The sequence below is a fragment of the Oncorhynchus clarkii genome, chromosome 1, assembly GCF_045791955.1.
Source record: "Oncorhynchus clarkii lewisi isolate Uvic-CL-2024 chromosome 1, UVic_Ocla_1.0, whole genome shotgun sequence".
Taxonomy (NCBI): domain Eukaryota; kingdom Metazoa; phylum Chordata; class Actinopteri; order Salmoniformes; family Salmonidae; genus Oncorhynchus; species Oncorhynchus clarkii.
In genome coordinates this window covers 57,215,573-57,236,843 of record NC_092147.1, presented here as the reverse complement: position 1 = coordinate 57,236,843, position 21,271 = coordinate 57,215,573, and the positions used below count along the sequence as shown (strand labels likewise).

The 21,271-nt window shown below is 41.1% G+C and overlaps 1 protein-coding gene across 1 annotated transcript in view; it reads right to left on the bottom strand.

Moving 5' to 3' along the window:
• LOC139409118 (FHF complex subunit HOOK interacting protein 2) overlaps nucleotides 1-21,271 on the bottom strand; it is a 32,042-nt gene that overhangs the window by 7,381 nt on the left and 3,390 nt on the right. The window contains exons 8-17 of the mRNA XM_071153852.1: nucleotides 20,973-21,169; nucleotides 18,316-18,430; nucleotides 18,041-18,117; nucleotides 16,063-16,255; nucleotides 5,218-5,381; nucleotides 4,376-4,522; nucleotides 4,170-4,260; nucleotides 3,733-3,876; nucleotides 3,359-3,499; nucleotides 2,214-2,317 (exon numbers count right to left, since the gene is read on the bottom strand). Of these exons, the coding sequence (XP_071009953.1) occupies nucleotides 2,214-2,317; nucleotides 3,359-3,499; nucleotides 3,733-3,876; nucleotides 4,170-4,260; nucleotides 4,376-4,522; nucleotides 5,218-5,381; nucleotides 16,063-16,255; nucleotides 18,041-18,117; nucleotides 18,316-18,430; nucleotides 20,973-21,169 (1,373 nt within the window). The remainder of the gene's footprint in view (nucleotides 1-2,213; nucleotides 2,318-3,358; nucleotides 3,500-3,732; nucleotides 3,877-4,169; nucleotides 4,261-4,375; nucleotides 4,523-5,217; nucleotides 5,382-16,062; nucleotides 16,256-18,040; nucleotides 18,118-18,315; nucleotides 18,431-20,972; nucleotides 21,170-21,271) is intronic.

Genomic DNA, 21,271 nt, shown 5'->3' with positions numbered 1-21,271 from the left:
ATGAAGGAGGAAAATTATGTGGATATACTGAAGCAACATCTCAAGACATTAAATCAGGAAGTTAAAGCTTGTTTGCAAATGGGTCTTTCAAATGGACAATGACCCAGAGCATACTTCCAAAGTTGTGGCAAAACGGCTTAAGGACAACAAAGTCAAGGTATGAGAGTGGCCATCACACAGCCCTGACCTCAATCCTATAGAAAATCTGTGGCCAGAACTAAAAAAGCGTGTGTGAGCAAGGAGGCCTACAAACCTGACTCAGTTACACCAGCTCTGTCAGGAGGAATGGGCCAAAATTCTTATGGGCCAAAATTAACTTATTTTGGGAAGCTTGTGGAAGGCTACCCGAAACATTTCACCCAAGTTAAACAATTTAAAGGAAATGCTACCAAATACTAATTTATGGTGCGAGTCAGGGTAGCCTAGTGGTTAGAGCTGAACAGGCAGTTAACCCACTGTTCCTAGGCCGTCATTGAAAATAAGAATTTGTTCTTAACTGACTTGCCTAGTTAAATAAAGGTAAACATTTAAAAAAATTGAGTATGTAAACTTCTGACCCACTGGGAATGTGATGAAAGAAATAAAATCTGAAATAAATCATTCTCTACTATTATTCTGACATTTCACATTCTCAGGAATTGTGGAAAACTGATTTTAAATGTATTTGGCTAAGGTGTATGTAAACTTCCGACTTCAACTGTGTCTATACTACCGTTCAAAAGTTTGGGATCACTTAGAAATGTCCTTGTTTTTGAAAGAAAAGCACACCTTTTGTACATTAAAATAACATGAACTTGATCAGTGTTAATGTTGTAAATGACTATTGTAGCTGGAAACCGCAGTTTTTTTTATGGAATATCTACATATGCGTACAGAGGCCCGTTATCAGCAACCATCACTCCTGTGTTCAAATGGCACGTTATGTTAGCTAATCCAAGTTTATAATTTTAAAAGGCTAACTGATCATTAGAAAACCATTTTGCAATTATGGTAGCACAGCTGAAAACTGTTGTCCTGATTAAAGAAGAAATTCTCGGCAGAGTTGCAAAGACAAAGCCATATCTCAGACCGGGCAATAAAAATAAAATATTAAGATGTGCAAAAGAATACAGACACTGGACAGAGGAACTCTGCCTAGAAGGCCAGCATCCCGGAGTCACTGTTGACGTTGAGACTGGTGTTTTGGGGGTAACTATTTAATGAAGCTGCCAGTTGAGGACTTGTGAAGCGTCTGTTTCTCAAACTAGACACTATAATGTACTTGTGTCCTCCTGCTCAGTTGTGCACCAGGACCTCCCACTCCTCTTTCTATTCTGGTTGTGCTGTTCTGTGAAGGGAGTAGTACACAGCTTTGTATGAGATCTTCAGTTCCTTGGCAATTTCTCGCATGGAATAGCCTTAATTTCTCAGAACAAGAATAGACTGACGAATTTCAGAAGAAAGTTCTTTGTTTCTGGCCATTTTGCACCTGTAATCAAACCCAAATGCTGATGCTCCAGATACTCTACTAGTCTAAAGAAGGCCCATTTTATTGCTTCTTTAAATCAGCACAACAGTTTTTTAGCTGTGCTAACATCATTGAAAAAGTGTTTTAATATTATACATTTGGATTAGCTAACAACGTGCCATTGGAACACAGGAGCGATTGTTGCTGATAATGGACCTCTGCACGCCTATGTAGATATTCCATAAAAATCTGCCGTTTCCAGCTACAATAGTCATTTACAACGTTAACAATGCCTACACTGTATTTCTGATCAATTTGATGTTATTTTAATGGACGAAAAAAATGTGCTTTTCTTTCAAAAACAAGGACATTTCTAAGTGACCTCAAACTTATGAATGTGTATTTATATTTAATCCTGTTTTCCCTTTGTCATTATGGGATAGTGTGTGTAAATTGATGATTCTTTTTTTTTTTAAATCAATTTTAGAATAAAGCTGTAATGTAACAAAATGTGGAAAAAGTCAAGGGTTCTGAATACTTTCCGAAGACACTGCATGTACGTACTTAGGCAGCCCGCTTAGGTGGCCCACCCAAGGGTTTAAATGGCAGAAAAAATCCCTGGAGAAACTGTCAAACCTTAACACATCCACTTCAAATTAAATACATCTGGCTAGTAGCTACCTGACATAAACATATCTTTTCTACCTGAATTCAACACATCTTACTATATTTTGTGAAGTACAGAAACCTTTCACAGAGTACTTACTTCAGACCCTCTGGTTCGAGGCCAAGCAGTCTCTTTCTTACCAGCAGGAGTTTGGGTGTGAAGTCTGGGATGCGCTGAATCCTCAACATGAGGTCCCCAACCACCTGACAAGAGTGAAATGCACAGGGGCAAATCAGTGTTACAGTATAAAAAGGCTCAGAGCTGGTTCAATACCGACAATAGCTGGGTTTCCATCCAATTGGCAAGAGATTTTCATGCGAATATTCTAAAATAAGCATAAAACAATATGCACATTTTCCCACCAGAGGAGTTTCCATCAAACTGACTTGTTGCAGATAAAAGGGGCTGTGTGACGACGTAGTACATAGAAAACACCTTTTGCAGTTAAATTCCCATGTGCCAAATAAAAAACACAACTTAAATGGGTTTCCATTGCATTTTCAACTCTACTGAGTGGTTTCCTCACAACAACAAAAAAATGTCTGCGTTATCTAGTAGCCAACAGCTCACAGGTACAGTAATGGCTAGAGAGCACGTATAGCCTACATGATGAGATTATTATGATGAGATCGTTTTTATTTGTCAGGTCACCAGAATAAGACCCTCAATGTTGATTGGAAAGGAGCATCAAGCTCATCACCTTGCACTTTCACCACCCTGTGAAGTTCATCGTAACTTAATTCATTTGTAGCTTGATAAATAAACTGCATGCTTTTCCGACTCATTGTGGGAGGACCACACAACATGTCACTGCGTGACTCCAAGTTTACTTTGATATGATGGTCGTTATATACATATTTGCGCATAAAAACGTTTCCACCGACATTTCTCACATTAATTCATTTTACTGACACCTTGTCTCGCATATTTAGTTTTGTCGACATTTGGAAAGTCGACCGGAAAATGTTTCCATCAGGCCTGTCATAACATTCTTTATCCAACATGTACTTTGCTCGCATAAAATGGTTGGAAACCTGATTGAGGAAATTGTTATGTTTACATAAACATGACTACAACATAATTGCCCTAACTAAATTGATACTCAAGATTGACTCTACTCAACAAAGATTGTTCCTCCATAGGCCCACAACCTTAACTACCTTACTACAATAACTTCAATATCAATTCATGAGAGATCAATAGAGGGTATCTGAGTATCTGCTCATGTTGATTCCTCAACATACCCTGACGATGACGGAGAAGAGGGACCTGCAGCAGGGGCCCAGGTTGATGTAGGGATCCAGCAGGTACTCATGAATGTGTGGGTGGGGTAACAGAGACAGCTTGGACAGCACTGACGTCACATGCAGGTTCACATCATAAGGCTGGAGGACAGAGAAAGGACAGTCAGTGAGCTCAGGTACACCATGATGAGTCAAGATTACCACAATATCGCTAAACTCACAAAGCAGATTTAAGTATTTAATCCAATTGATACCCTGTCTGAACATTCTGGGCCGGTGTTCCTGACACAGATTAAACCTAGTCTTGGACTAAGAAGCACTTTTAACAGAGAATCTTCTGGAAATCTGAGATCTTTCCTTGACTTCAAACTCACCTGATCCAAAATACGGCCCATTCTGTCGAAGAGGACTTTGAGGAAGTGGCCCTCGAAGAAGGGACTGTCCAGGTCACACTTCTCCATGGCCTTGGGGGTGCCGCGCCAGTCCCATCTCTGACAGATCCCACAGTAGTCCCTGAACTAAGAAAAGATGAGGACAATGATGATGTTGAGTTATGACATTGGGTAGACAACATGCCATCCATTCAGTGTTAGTAACAAATCAGAGATCCATGGTCGTGTTCAGTAGGCTCGAATCAGAAGCAAACAGTTCAAAACCGAGTGACACAGGGAGATACTATTTGAACTGATATAAGAACAATAAGAAACACGTGCAAAACGGTTTCCAACGGTGTACCCTAATGAACATAACCCAGATCTCTAATGAATTCAGTGAATTAGAAGCTAGAGAACATGAGACCTGGAGAACTCACCTGTCTGTGTGCGTCTCTTAGGTAGGTGTCATAACCCGTTCCCTCCACATGAGATGAGGATTTGGCTTCATCAGGCACCAAACACAGGAAACTGAAGCAAACATAATAAAAACATTATAGGGTTACATGATGCAGGTATCTTACTTCCAAAAAGTTTTAAATATGTAACAAGATAAGGCACATGTTTCCTAGGAAATACTGTGTACCTGTTTACAATCTTGTGGACCTCTGTCTTTCCATCAGGCTTAGCGTGGTAAGGACTGTGTGTTGGGGAGTTGCTCAACCAATCAGGGCTGGACAACCTGTTCTCTGGAGAGAAGTCGTCGACAAACAGAGGGTCCTCTTCAAGGTCTCTGAAAGACATAACAAAACATCCATTGGCAGATTCAATGTAAAATGCATTCCATTACATTTTACATCACTAAGGTAATTGGTTACAATAAGCTTAGTGATTTTACATCAAAAGGAGGAGTCTCTGACAATATGCTTGTATGCTTTCATTTTGTTGGATTTCAACCTAATGTTTGGATACTAGGCGTGGGTATTGCATTTTCTAATTTAAAGAGAGTAGTTCACACAGATATGAAATCTGTTTTATTAGGGTTGTATGTTTGTCTTAATGTGAACAGATTGAAAAAGGAATAGGCAGAATTCATTAAGGAGTGATATTCCATGGAATTTGCATTAGTTGCCCCTACTAATCTCAGCCCCCAGAACAAAATCTCACATCATGCGCGCTGGCCAAGCCAGTTAATTCTTAATCTGTCACGAAGGACTAGGCCCCACCATACTGAGGAACCATTTCATATTCGGAATTCCATGATTGCTATGCTCAAGTTACTTTTTGTGGTTGTTGTAGTGCATTGCCATTTAATTCATGGTTCCAAGTTAGACACACCATCTGTGAAGTATTATGTATTGTGGCACCTAATGAGGGAATACATTTTTTATTCATTTTTATTTCCACTACAATTCTAAATGCAGTTATATAGTTAGAACCCCAGAGCCCTTGCAGCCAGAGGACAGACTCGGCAGAGGGATCCCTTACATGAAGTCGTGGGGCTGGCCGTTCTCCACGGGCTCCCTCTCCTCCTGGGGCTTGTTCTCCAGGTAGTTCCTCTCCTCCAGGCTGCGTAGCATCAGACTGTGGAGGATGTGCTGGTTGGGCTTCTGGATCAGCTGCTCAAACAGACGCAGGGTCATGATGCTGATCTGTGGGAAACATATTTGGAAGCTATGAGCACAAAGGAAGGAACTGAGTTTCAACAGTGAGTTTGTGAGACAAATTTAACGCAGGACACGCGGTCACTTCTGGGTGTCATTTTAACGGTTTAAAGCAAGACTCAGTTATGTCATTTGTGTCAGGGTGACAATTTTACTTATTTGTAAACAAACCCAGGCAAGACGTGCTCTACCTGAGAGTTCTCAAGCGGCCGCTGGGCCAGCCATCCTTTGTGATCAGTATCAGCCCGTATTAGTTACAACAACCATGTAGGCTACTACTGTATTACAAAAATGTATAAATAGGTTGAGTCAGCTATGAACATTACTGAAGTCAAATGTAATTGGATAAGAGCGTCTACCAAATGATTCAAATGTAAAATAAAATGTACAGTGCATTCGGAAAGTATACAGACCGCTTGACTTTTCCCCCATTTTGTTATGTTACAGCCTTTTTCCAAAACGTACTCAATTGTTTTGCCCCCTTCATCAATCTACACACAATACCGTAAAAAAGTAGATATTTTTGCAACTACACACACACACACACATATATATTTTTTAAAACTTAATGATAACATTTACATACAGTACTAGTCAAAAGATTTAGAACACCTACTCATTCAAGTTTTTTTTTTTTTTTTTTTTTACTATTTTCTACATTGTAGAATAATAGTGAAGACATCAAAACTATGAAATAACACACATATGGAATCATGTAGTAACCAAAAGTGTTAAACAAATCAAAAATAGATTTTATTTTTGAGATTCTTCAAAGTAGCCAGCCTTTGCTTTGACAGCTTTGCACACTCTTGGCATTCTCTCAACCAGCTTCACCTGGAATGCTTTCCATCACTCTCCTTGTTCAAATAGCCCTTACACAGCCTGGAGGTGTGTTTTGGGTCATTGTCCTGTTGAAAAACAAATGACAGTCCCACTAAACCCAAACCAGATGGGATGGAGTATCTCTGCAGAATGCTGTGGTAGCCATGCTGGTTAAGTGTGCCTTGAATTCTAAATAAAATCACCCCCACATCTCCTGCTCCCTGCTTCACGGTGGGAACCACACATGCGGAGATCGATGAGGATTTGTATTTATTTAATCCATTTCAATATAAGCCTGTAACGTGGAAAAAGTGAAGCGGTTTGAATACTTTCCGACTGCATTGTATTATCACTTGTGAATGATGCCCAGCAAAGGCAAGGAACTTTTTCAAATCATAGTCGCACACCTCATTTAGCCTAGCTCATAGGCCTATATATTTTGATACGGTTTGTATCACAACTAAAGTGGCCAAATTACTTCTTAACTTCTTATGGCTAGGGGGAAGCATTTTCACGTTTGGATAAAAAGCGTGCCCAGAGTAAACTGCCTGCTCCTCAGTCCCAGTTGCTAATATATGCATATTATTAGTAGATTTGGATAGAAAACACTGAAGCTTCTAAAACTGTTTGAATGACGTCTGTGAGTATAAACAGAAATCATATGGCAAACGAAAACCTGAGAAAAATCCAACCAGGAAGTGGCAAATCTGAGGTTTGTAGTTTTTTTTTTTTTTAACTCTTGGCCTATCGAATACACAGTGTCTATGGGGTCATTTTGCACTTCCTACGACTTCCACTAGATGTCAACAGTCTTTAGAAACTTGTTTGAGGCTTCTACTCTAAAGGAGGGGCTCATAAGGGCTCTTTGAGTCAGTGGTCTGGCAGATTGCCACGAGCTGGTCACGCGCATTCACATGAGAGGTAGCTCGCGTTCCATTGCTTTTCTGAAGACAAAGGAATTCTCCGGTTGGAACATAATTGAAGATTTATGATAAAAAGATCCTAAAGATTGATTCTATACATCGTTTGACATGTTTCTACAGACTGTAATGTAACTTTTCGTCTGAACTTTTGCCTGGACCTGGCCGCGAGTCGTGAGTTTAGATTGTGTACTGAACATGCAAACCAAAAAGGAGTTATTTGGACATAAATTATGGACTTTATGGAACAAATCAAACATTTATTGTGGAACTGGGATTAATGGGAGTGCATTCTGATGAAGATCATCAAAGATAAGTGAATATTTATAATGCTATTTCTGACTTATGTTGACTCCAAAATGGTGGATATCTTTTTGGGTTGTTTTGGTCTCTGATCGCTGTACTCAGTTTTTTTTTTAAATCTGACACAGCGGTTGCATTAAGAAGAAGTATATCTTTAAATCTGTGAATAACACTTGTATCTTTTATCAATGTTTATTATGAGTATTTCTGTAAATATGTGTGGCTCTCTGCATGTTTTGGAGGCAAAGCCAAATGTAAACTGAGGTTTTTGGAAATAAATATGAACTTGATCAAACAAAACATACATGTATTGTGTGACATGTTGTCCCGGGAGTGTCATCTGATGAAGAATATCAAAGGTTAGTGATGAATTTTCTCTATTTCTGCTTTTTGTGACTCCTCTCTTTTGTTGGAAAAATCACTGTATGCTTTGTGACTAGTTGCTGACCTAACAATGATATGTTCTGCTTTCGCCGAAAAGCTTTTTTGAAATCGGAAACTGTGGTTGGATTAAGGAGAATGTTTCTTTAAAATGGTGTCTAATACTTGTATGTTTGAAACAATTGAATTATGAGATCTCTGTTGATTGAATTTGGCGCCCTGCAATTTCATTGGCTGTTGGCGAGTCCTAGACAGGTTAAAATGAAGCCCATTAATTCACTTTACAATGGGTGTAGAGCCTGTCAGACATACGCAGCGCAGCACGAGTTTCATTTTTGGGGAAGATCATTTTCACCATAAAAATGCACCTTTATAATAGAAGCAGTATATGCATAATCTCACTTGTGGTCACTTTTGAGAATGGTGTTTTCGAGCTAATGGAAGATTTTCACTTATATCCTACTGCCGTGTGCGCATTGCTGCACTTATAATGTGAAGAAATGACCTAATAGTTCAACATTTTAAGCTACACTTTCTCATCCGTTGCATCAGGCTCATTGCTTAAAATTTTGGATCTATCGCATCACACACCTGGAATATTTGGAATATTGGATTTCTTGCACAGAATAGGTCAACTTTAGTACTATGGGGGATAGTCGACAGTTGACAGACTAGTGCTTTTGCTGTTCGTTAGGCCTACTCATCTTGTTGGCTGACGAAAAGTAAATGTGGACAGTTCTTCCAATATGCGCCTAATAATTGGATAAGGACGCGAAGTTGTGTGTCTTCACTTGTAGCCTGTGAAAAGACCTGATCACGTAAAGGAGAGCCATGTGAGTGAGGTGCTTCGGCACACAGCCTGGAGAAGGAAATTATAATTATTATATTCAGCCTAAGGCCACACAATGGGGATGCAGCCGGGAAATTCAAGGCATTATCAAGTGCTTCTCAAATTGTGAATGAGACTGATGAAGTGTGCAAGAAACAAAGCAGAGCCCATGCCTTTCATGCACATTTTTCCAAATCATCATTAGAGTTGCATCATGCAGTGTTAGAATGTATTCAAAATCAAAACATATAGTCCAACGTTTGTATCACAACTAAAGTTACATACAGTGCCTTGCGAAAGTATTCGGCCCCCTTGAACTTTGCGACCTTTTGCCACATTTCAGGCTTCAAACATAAAGATATAAAACTCTATTTTTTTGTGAAGAATCAACAACAAGTGGGACACAATCATGAAGTGGAACGACATTTATTGGATATTTCAAACTTTTTTAACAAATCAAAAACTGAAAAATTGGGCGTGCAAAATTATTCAGCCCCCTTAAGTTAATACTTTGTAGCGCCACCTTTTGCTGCGATTACAGCTGTAAGTCGCTTGGGGTATGTCTCTATCAGTTTTGCACATCGAGAGACTGAAATTTTTTCCCATTCCTCCTTGCAAAACAAACAACTCAGTGAGGTTGGATGGAGAGCAATTGTGAACAGCAGTTTTCAGTTCTTTCCACAGATTCTCGATTGGATTCAGGTCTGGACTTTGACTTGGCCATTCTAACACCTGGATATGTTTATTTTTGAACCATTCCATTGTAGATTTTTCTTTATGTTTTGGATCATTGTCTTGTTGGAAGACAAATCTCCGTCCCAGTCTCAGGTCTTTTGCAGACTCCATCAGGTTTTCTTCCAGAATGGTCCTGTATTTGGCTCCATCCATCTTCCCATCAATTTTAACCATCTTCCCTGTCCCTGCTGAAGAAAAGCAGGCCCAAACCATGATGCTGCCACCACCATGTTTGACAGTGGGGATGGTGTGTTCAGCTGGGTTGCTTTTACGCCAAACAAAACGTTTTGCATTGTTGCCAAAAAGTTCAATTTTGGTTTCATCTGACCAGAACACCTTCTTCCACATGTTTGGTGTGTCTCCCAGGTGGCTTGTGGCAAACTTTAAACAACACTTTTTATGGATATCTTTAAGAAATGGCTTTCTTCTTGCCACTCTTCCATAAAGGCCAGATTTGTGCAATATACAACTGATTGTTGTCCTATGGACAGAGTCTCGCACCTCAGCTGTAGATCTCTGCAGTTCATCCAGAGTGATCATGGGCCTCTTGGCTGCATCTCTGATCAGTCTTCTCCTTGTATGAGCTGAAAGTTTAGAGGAACGGCCAGGTCTTGGTAGATTTGCAGTGGTCTGATACTCCTTCCATTTCAATATTATCGCTTGCACAGTGCTCCTTGGGATGTTTAAAGCTTGGGAAATCTTTTTGTATCCAAATCCGGCTTTAAACTTCTTCACAACAGTATCTCGGACCTGCCTGGTGTGTTCCTTGTTCTTCATGATGCTCTCTGCGCTTTTAACGGACCTCTGAGACTATCACAGTGCAGATGCATTTATACGGAGACTTGATTACACACAGGTGGATTGTATTTATCATCATTAGTCATTTAGGTCAACATTGGATCATTCAGAGATCCTCACTGAACATCTGGAGAGAGTTTGCTGCACTGAAAGTAAAGGGGCTGAATAATTTTGCACGCCCAATTTTTCAGTTTTTGATTTGTTAAAAAAGTTTGAAATATCCAATAAATGTCGTTCCACTTCATGATTGTGTCCCACTTGTTGTTGATTCTTCACAAAAAAATACAGTTTTATATCTTTATGTTTGAAGCCTGAAATGTGGCAAAAGGTCGCAAAGTTCAAGGGGGCCGAATACTTTCGCAAGGCACTGTATATAACTCTAAATTAAGCATATAGGAGTACCAGTTTCTTTGTTAACTGCTCAACACAGAGTAGCCGCATGTGCGCACACCCTCAAATCCTTAGGATAATATTTTTTATATATATATCAATTGTATTCTTCGTAATATAATAATATAAAACAACACCATGGAATTCTAAGCAAATCTTTTCTGCTAAATGAACTAGTGTAACCCACAGCCATACTGCATAGCCAGATCAGGGCCTAACATACGGACAACTCCGAGTATGCTATTCTGTTCTGAAATAGACTACATTTCCTTCATATCATGTTTCTTTAGACCTGCCTAAAATAAATAATGTATGTATGTATTGTGGTGTAGGCTATATTACATGGATTTATTAGACTTTTTCAAATGTTCTAAAAGGGTTGCATCAGTGGCTTGTAGGCTATACGTGGAACCCAGGAGCCGCTAAATGTGTTTATGTTAATCCGGTCAATTACCTTGAGACCAGAAGTTATTTGCTTGACAACCACCAGCTGACAAACTTTCATGACTTCCACAGCCCTAACAGAGGAAATCTCAGGAATTTATTTTCCCCACCATCATTCGCCTCCTCCACCCTACAGCCACAATGTTACGGATTTGCTGAGTTAAAGGCTAAAATCAACACCATCCGACAGAACATTGTATCCTCCAACCTCAACCCCACACTGGCTCCACGCCCACCACCCATATCTAAGTGACTTTGCTCTAGTCTCACCTGCTGTTGTGTTCAAAATCACCTAAACTACCAGTGGCACCCTCGACCCTATTTCAACATCACTGTTCAAAACATGATCAGCTGCTCTCATCCAGTTTGTAACCAACCTGTTCAACAAGTCATTCCGCACTGGGCATGCTGTTCAAAATCGCATCACCCCTCAAGAAATCATCCCTTGACCAAGACCTCTCAAACTACAGGCCCATTTCCAACCTCCCATTTTTATGTAAAGTCCTGGAGAAGATATTGGCATCTCAGCTTCAGTCACACCTCAGTGCTATCCATCCAACTGAGACAGCCCTGGTGAAGGTTGTCAATGACATCCTTATGGCTGCAGATACAGGATCCCCCACCATCTTGATTCTTCTGTACCTCAGTGCGGCTTTTGATACAGTAGATCGCACCTCAGAGAGCACACTGGCATCTGTGAGACCACCCTAAACTGGATCACTTTCCTACCTCTCTAACCGCAAGCAGTACATTACCCTCGGAGAGGCAAGACCCTTGCAGTGACCCACAAGGGTCAGTGTTAGGACCTATCCTCTTCCTACATGTTCCCAGTTGGCCAGATCTTAAGACAAGTGTCCAATTCCACTGCTACGCAGGTGACACAAAGGTGTCCATTAAAACAAAGCCTGACACAACATCTGCTCTGTTAACATTGTCCAACTGACTGGAAGAGGTAAAATCTTGGAGGCGGAACAGCTTCCTACAACTCAACAGCAGCAAGACAGAAGCAATGCTGATAGGCACCCCCTAGCAGATCAACTCCTGCAGCATCTGCCCTGTCATAAATGGCCACATCATCCCCTTCTCGTCAGTCATCATTAATTTGGGTTTGAAATTCGACCCTGCCCTCTCCTTCAATGACCACATTAGTCACATTTGTAAAACGTAATTCTTTCATCTGAAGAACATCTCCCGCCTAAGACTCTCTCTCACCACATCTGAAGCAGAAAAGCTCATTTTCTCCAGAATTGATTATGGGAAGAGTACTTTGGGGCCTGCCTGCAAATTCAATTCATAAACTACAGCTCATCCAAACTCAGTGATGCAAGGATTCTGACACACAAAAAAAAAAAAGTCTGCCCACATCAACCCCATCCTTGCTGTTCTCCATTGGCTACCTATTTCTCAAAGAATTGACTATAAAATTCTCTGCCTCACCTATAAAGCCGTAAATGGCATCGGACCATGCAGATGGCTATATTGGGTGCTGGAGCACCCCCAGCACTCCTACCTCCCGCAGCTATGTGGATTGGTAAGGCAATAATCCAATAAGGTCTTTATGAGAAGAGAAATATAATGGCAAAGCATTTAGGCCATGTTATCCTGATGATGATACAATGTCTAAGGCCAGTTGTCATGGTAACACATCAAAATACAGGGACAGCGCACTTAACTTATTCATGACAATTTGGACATCCTGTAATGCCCATTCGTGTGACACATGCGTTTAGACTGGGGTTAGTGCTTTGGCATTGAGTGCAGTACAGATGTAGGATCTTCAATGCTTCCTACAGTTGTGTAAAGTTGGCTGCATGTCCTTTGGGTGATGGACCATTCTTGTTACACATGGGAAACTGTTGAGCATTAAAAACCCAGCAGCGTTGCTGTTCTTGACACACAAACTGGTGCGCCTGGCACCTGCAACAATACCCAATTCAAAGGCAGTTCAATATTTTGTCTTGCCCATTCACCGTCTAAATTGCATACATATTCAATCCATGTCTCAATTTTCTTTAACCCGTCTCCTCCCCTTCATCTACACTGATAGAAGTAGATGTAAAAAAGAAAGAGAGAAAGAGCAGGTCTTCCTAATGTTCTGTATACTCAGTGTATTTCTTAATTTTTGTTTTTCTATTTTATGCATGTATAATGAAAAGCACTTGATTCTTTACAAATTATTAGACACATTTAGTGAAGGCTACAGGCCTGAAAGCCATTGAATAGAACAAACATGTATCTGTCGCTAACAAAAACAGTCATGGGTGGTAACTACAATTCATTCAAGGCAAGGCACACTGGGAAATATGCAAATAAGGTAGAATAAAATCTCAAGTTGAATTGTATGTTTACTCAATCTAAAATTCAAAGTTGAGTGAAAATTCACCAAACTCACAATCCTATATATTATTTTTACTGTGTAGACAGCTAGCTGGCTTTTGTGATTATCATTGGCACTGTCCACAGCAGCATGCTGGCACTAATTGTGAGTCTAAAACATGGTCCAGCTCCAGCAAGTGGAAAATATTTTCCAATTCTTTCCTGAAAAAAATAAATCACCCACAATTCCTGTTTCAACCAGAATATCAAGCTAGTACTTGACTGTCATTCAAAAAAATATTTATTGGATCAGCTGATGATTGAAAACTACCCTATGCCTGACTAAACAGCTGGATACCCAATGTGCAGTCAACAAGAAGCCATATTAGCCTATGCATATTGAGAACCATGCAAGGCAAGTGACTTTTGGTTAAAGCATTCAATTTTGCAATCGCATATAACGTTATGGATTTGTATGCCCATGAAAACTGTAAAATATCAACATGGACATTTGATAAAATGGTGCTGCCATTATTAGCGAACCATCTCATAGACTATCTCATAGCAATACTTTTGTCCCGCTGACGGCTCATAAGGGCTCGATGGGTTTCTGTTGTATTCGTGATGGATTAGAATTAAGCTTCAGAACATTCACACCTAGCCTAATGGTCTATCAGCCTGGACACCTTCCTACCTGTGCAAATTGAAAGAAAAACAATTTTTACAAGGTTGAAATATACACTGCTCAAAAAAATAAAGGGAACACTTAAACAACACAATGTAACTCCAAGTCAATCACACTTCTGTGAAATCAAACTGTCCACTTAGGAAGCAACACTGATTGACAATAAATTTCACATGCTGTTGTGCAAATGGAATAGACAACAGGTTATTAGCAAGACACCCCCAATAAAGGAGTGGTTTTGCAGGTGGTGACCACAGACCACTTTCAGTTCCTATGCTTCCTGGCTGATGTTTTGGTCACTTTTGAATGCTGGCGGTCGGCGTAGTGTCCAGAGCATGGAGGCGCTACCAGGAGACAGGCCAGTACATCGGGAGACGTGGAGGAGGCCGTAGGAGGGCAACAACCCAGCAGCAGGACCGCTACCTCCGCCTTTGTGCAAGGAGGAGCAGGAGGAGCACTGCCAGAGCCCTGCAAAATGACCTCCAGCAGGCCACAAATGTGCATGTCTGCTCAGACAGTCAGATACAGACTCCATGAGGGTGGTATGAGGGCCCGACGTCCACAGGTGGGGGTTGTGCTTACAGCCCAACACCGTGCAGGACGTTTGGCATTTGCCAGAGAACACCAAGATTAGCAAATTCGCCACTGGCGCCCTGTGCTCTTCACAGATGAAAGCAGGTTCACACTGAGCACATGTGACAGACGTGGCAGAGTCTGGAGACACCGTGGAGAACGTTCTGCTGCCTGCAACATCCTCCAGCATGACCGGTTTGGCGGTGGGTCAGTCATGGTGTGGGGTGGCATTTCTTTGGGGGGCCGCACAGCCCCTCCATGTGCTCGCCAGAGGTAGCCTGACTGCCATTAGGTACCGAGATGAGATCCTCAGACACCTTATGAGACCACATGCTGGTGCAGTTGGCCCTGGGTTCCTCCTAATGCAAGACAATGCTACACATCATGTGGCTGGAGTGTCAGCAGTTCCTGCAAGAGGAAGGCATTGATGCTATGGACTGGCCCGCCCGTTCCCCAGACCTGAATCCAATTGAGCACATCTGGGACAGCATGTCTCGCTCCATCCACCAACGCCACGTTGCACCACAGACTGTCCAGGCGTTGGCGGATGCTTTAGTCCAGGTCTGGGAGGAGATCCCTCAGGAGACCATCCGCCACCTCATCAGGAGCATGCCCAGGTGTTGTAGGGAGGTCACACAAGCACGTGGAGGCCACACACACTACTGAGCCTCATTTTGACTTGTTTTAAGGACATTACATCAAAGTTGGATCAGCCTGTAGTGTGGTTTTCCACTTTAATTTTGAGTATGACTCCAAATCCAGATCTCCATGGGTTGATAAATTTGATTTCCATTGATAATATGTGATTTTGTTGTCAGCACATTCAACTATGTAAAGAAAAAAAGTATTTAATAAGATAATATTATCTTATTATAATATATAATATTTCATTCATTCAGATCTAGGATGTGTTATTTTAGTGTTCCCTTTATTTTTTTGAGCAGTATATTTTCTTTCAGTTTCTCTGTTTCCTAAATTGAATATGTGCATGTTTTACATTCATTCATTGATGTATTAGTAGGCTTGGATTACATTTTCCAAATTATTCACCCAACCTGGTTTTATTTATTCTGTCTAAAAGGAAGGCAGAGAATGCAGAGCATAGGAAATATCACTATGATAAGGCTACTAGGTTTACAACTGTTTTTACCCAGGTTAAACTGAGTTTTCCTGCCAAAACCACCAGCCTGATGTTTCTCAGCCAATGTGGTGAGAGAGCAGGCCCAGGCTGGCGGGTGCCCGGACAAAAGACTTCGCTGACAGAGAGTTCCATGAAGGAGCAGCTTTCGCACTAAAATATAACACGTTGGGGCATTGATTTGAATAGGAGATCAAACAGTCTTCTCTACTTCCGTAGCATCACCTTGGAAAAATACAGTATATTTGTCCCCATGTCAAACCCAACCACCAGAGGCAGAGTGTGTGTATCAAGGTGTAGATAACAGTGTATTATGCATGAATATGGGTGGTCACCTCATCTGACAGGTGGTCACAGTGCTCTATGAGTCTGTGTCGGAGGGGGTTTTGGGCAATGCTGGCTAGGGTCTCTGGTCCTTTCTCCTCCCCTAGGAGGAAGTAGACCATGTCCTGCAGCAAGGCCTCCGAGGTCACCTGGCGGATGATCCTGTTAAGCAACGCCGTGGAGGTCAGGATGCCCACCTCCGACCTAAAAGGGGGACAGAAGGGACACTGTCATCCACTGACACAGCAAAATTACATTGCAATCTTTCATTGTCAATGGATCTAGTCAGGGGCAGACATACAGTGCCTTGCGAAAGTATTCGGCCCCCTTGAACTTTGCGACCTTTTGCCACATTTCAGGCTTCAAACATAAAGATATAAAACTGTATTTTTTTGTGAAGAATCAACAACAAGTGGGACACAATCATGAAGTGGAACGACATTTATTGGATATTTCAAAAAATTTTAACAAATCAAAAACTGAAAAATTGGGCGTGCAAAATTATTCAGCCCCTTTACTTTCAGTGCAGCAAACTCTCTCCAGAAGTTTAGTGAGGATCTCTGAATGATCCAATGTTGACCTAAATGACTAATGATGATAAATACAATCCACCTGTGTGTAATCAAGTCTCCGTATAAATGCACCTGCACTGTGATAGTCTCAGAGGTCCGTTAAAAGCGCAGAGAGCATCATGAAGAACAAGGAACACACCAGGCAGGTCCGAGATACTGTTGTGAAGAAGTTTAAAGCCGGATTTGGATACAAAAATATTTCCCAAGCTTTAAACATCCCAAGGAGCACTGTGCAAGCGATAATATTGAAATGGAAGGAGTATCAGACCACTGCAAATCTACCAAGACCTGCCGTCCCTCTAAACTTTCAGCTCATACAAGGAGAAGACTGATCAGAGATGCAGCCAAGAGGCCCATGATCACTCTGGATGAACTGCAGAGATCTACAGCTGAGGTGGGAGACTCTGTCCATAGGACAACAATCAGTCGTATATTGCACAAATCTGGCCTTTATGGAAGAGTGGCAAGAAGAAAGCCATTTCTTAAAGATATCCATAAAAAGTGTTGTTTAAAGTTTGCCACAAGCCACCTGGGAGACACACCAAACATGTGGAAGAAGGTGCTCTGGTCAGATGAAACCAAAATTGAACTTTTTGGCAACAATGCAAAACGTTATGTTTGGCGTAAAAGCAACACAACTCATCAGCCTGAACACACCATCCCCACTGTCAAACATGGTGGTGGCAGCATCATGGTTTGGGCCTGCTTTTCTTCAGCAGGGACAGGGAAGATGGTTAAAATTGATGGGTAGATGGATGGAGCCAAATACAGGACCATTCTGGAAGAAAACCTGATGGAGTCTGCAAAAGACCTGAGACTGGGACGGAGATTTGTCTTCCAACAAGACAATGATCCAAAACATAAAGCAAAATCTACAATGGAATGGTTCAAAAATAAACATATCCAGGTGTTAGAATGGCCAAGTCAAAGTCCAGACCTGAATCCAATCGAGAATCTGTGGAAAGAACTGAAAACTGCTGTTCACAAATGCTCTCCATCCAACCTCACTGAGCTTGAGCTGTTTTGCAAGGAGGAATGGGAAAAAATTTCAGTCTCTCGATGTGCAAAACTGATAGAGACATACCCCAAGCGACTTACAGCTGTAATCGCAGCAAAAGGTGGCGCTACAAAGTATTAACTTAAGGGGGCTGAATAATTTTGCACGCCCAATTTTTCAGTTTTTGATTTGTTAAAAAAGTTTGAAATATCCAATAAATGTTGTTCCACTTCATGATTGTGTCCCACTTGTTGTTGATTCTTCACAAAAAAATACAGTTTTATATCTTTATGTTTGAAGCCTGAAATGTGGTAAAAGGTCGCAAAGTTCAAGGGGGCCGAATACTTTCGCAAGGCACTGTACATACACATTCAAAACAAAGAGAGGCACCTATGAGTGTTCCTCTGAATAGGGACTTACGTCTGCATCAGCTGGGGCTCCATGACCGCCACAAAGAACCTCTCTCTCACTGCTTTAGCCAACACTGCAGCCGCCGTCTTAGGGTACAAGACCCAAGAAATGTTTCATTACTACAAAGTCACTTTGATATAAAAACTATAGATGTATGTAATGTGAGTCTTGTATATATAGCTAATTGTATTATCTTATGTTTTTGCTGAATTAAATTCTAACAAGTCGGTGTACTATTTAAAGAATCTTCCAGCCGATGGTGAGTCAGTGGTGTTGCTCATTACCTTCTGAGCCTCTTTGATGAGCTGGTCGCAGTAATCGAGCCAAGATAGGAAGGAGATGAGTGCTCGCTTCCCAGTGAAGATGGCAGCATCATCCTTCATGTTATACACATCCAGTCTGCAACAGACACAATTAGATATTATACTTTTCTGATGCCGATTCTTAATTGATCAAGATGCATATTCATTCTATAGTTGTGTGTGTCATTCAGAGGAAGAATGGGCAAGACAATGCCTTTGAACAAGGTATGGTAGTAGGTGACAGGCGCACCAGTTTGAGTGTGTCAAGAACTGCAATGCGGCTGGGTTTTTCACACTTAACCATTTCCCGTGTGTATCCAGAATGGTCCACCACCCAAAGGACATCAAGCCAACTTTACAACTTTGGGAAGCATTGACGTCAACATGGGGCAGCATCCCTGTGGAACGCTTTCGACACCTTGTAGAGTCCATGCCCCAACAAATTGAGGATGTTCTGAGGGCAAGTCAATATTAGGAAGGTGTTCCTAATGTTATTTTTGTTACACGGACATACACAGAGGACCAGCTCATGAGCTCCATCAGCAGCATATTGGAATTTATACTGAACAAAAATATAAACGCAACAATTTCAAAGATTTTACTGAGGGACAGTTCATAAGGAAATCAGTTAATTGAAATAAATAAATTAGGCCCCATTGATTTCACATGCTGGGCATTTGCCTCATGCAGCGTGACATGTCTTCTTCGCATTAAGTTGATCAGGCTGTTGATTGTGGCAAGTGGAATGTCCCACTCCTCTTCAATGGTTGTGTGAAGTTGCTGGAAATTGGCTGGAACTGGAACACGCTGTCGTACACTTCGATCCAGAGCATCCCAAACATGCTCAACGGGTGACATGTCTGTTGAGTATGTAGGCCAAGGAAGAACTGGGACATTTTCAGCTTTTAGGAATTGTGTACAGATCCTTGGAACATGGGACTGTGCATTATCATGCTGAAACATGAGGTGATGGCAGCGGATGAGTGGCATGACAGTGGGCCTCAACAAATGTTAGTACATTGAATCGTATCGCATCGATTCTTTCTCTAATCAAACCGAATAGTTTCAAACTAAAATGTATCGTTCCTGTATTGCATCGGAACCCATGTATACATATCGAATCGTCTTGAAAGGGAAAGATGCACTTCCCTACAATTTTCAATTGGCACTGATTCTAATTGAGAGAGGGGGTATGCTGCAGATGTGTCCCAAACGCACCCATATAGTGCAATAATTTTGACCAGAGCCCATGAGGCTCTGTTCAAAAGTAGTCTATGTGCCCTAATCTCTCTTGGACAGACACACTATATGTAGCATTACAGTGCCTTCAGAAAGTATTCATATCCCTGGACTTATTCCACAGTTTGTTGTGTTACAGCCTGAATTCAAAATAGATTCAATATATTTCCCCCCTCAACCATCTACACACAATGCCCCATGATGACAAAGAGAAAACATGTTTTTAAACATATTTGCTAATTTATTGAAAATTAAAGAGAAATATCTCATTGATAATAGTATCACACACGTTATAATCACCTTTGGCAGCGATTACTGCTGTGAGTCTTTCTGAGTAAGTGTAAGAATGTTGCACACCTGGATTGTACAATATTTGCACATTCTTTTTAAAATTCTTCAAGCTCTGTCAAGTTGGTTGTTGATCATTGCTAGACAGCAATCTTGAAGTCTTACCATGAATTTTCAGGCCAATTTAAGTTAAAAATGCAATTAGGCCACACAGGAACACTAAAACGTTGTCTTGGTAAGCAACTCCAGTGTATATTTGGCCTTTTGTTTTAGGTTATTGTTCTGCTGAAAGGTGAATGTCTTCTTGTGTCTGTTGGAAAGCAGATAACCAGGTGGTACTCAGTGATGTGTTGGATTTTCCCCAAACATAACACTTTGTATTAAGAACGTTAATTGCAAACAGGATGCTTGTTTTGGAATATTTGTATTCTGTACAGGCATCCTTCTTTTCACTCTGTCATTTAGGTTAGTTGATTCATGATCAGTTCTACAACAGCCATTAAACTCTGTAACTGTTTTAAAAAGTCAACATTGGCCTCATTGTGAAATCCCTGAGCGGTTTCCTTCCTCTCCGGCAACTGAGTTAGGAAGGACGACTGTATATTTGGGGTGACTGGGTGTACCAGTCAAAGCAGAATTTATAACTTTACCATGCTCAAAGAGATATTAAATGTCTGCTTTTATTTTTATTTGTACCATCTTTGACTGAGGGACCTTACAGATAATTGCATGTGGAACCTAAATGAGGTAGTCATTCAAAATGTATGTTAAACACTTAATGCACACAGAGTGTGTCCATGCAACTTATTATGTGACTTTACTCCAGAACTTATTTAGGCTGGCCATAACAAAGGGGTGAATACTCATTGACTCAAGTATATTCAGCTTTTACATTTTTTTTATGAATTTGTAAACCTTTCTAAAAAATATAATTCCACATTGACATTATGGGATAGTGTATAGGCCAGTGACACAAAATCTAAATTGAATCAATTTTAAATTCAGGCTGTAACAACAGAATTAGGAAAATCCAAGGAGTGTGCATACTTTCTGAAGGTACTGTCTCTCTGACAAAGCAGAGGTAGCATGAGGAGTGGACAGCAAAGCCTCACCCCCAGTTGACTGACTCCACTGTCTCAATGTCCAGGGGATCCATGGACATGGGGAGAGCCTTGTAGAAGGCTGACAGTCTGTCAGTCAAGAGTTCACAGAGCTCAGTGTTCTCCGTCAGACACTTGGCCGCGGCCGGCTCAGGCAGACTGACCAGCAGCATGAGGCCCTCGCATGCCTTCACCACTATCCTGCCATCCTGAGAGACAGAGAGAGAGGAAAGCATGAATATAGATGCTACTCAAACAACACAGTTAAAGCTACATTAAAAACACCACTAAGCCTATTCCCACTGCAACCT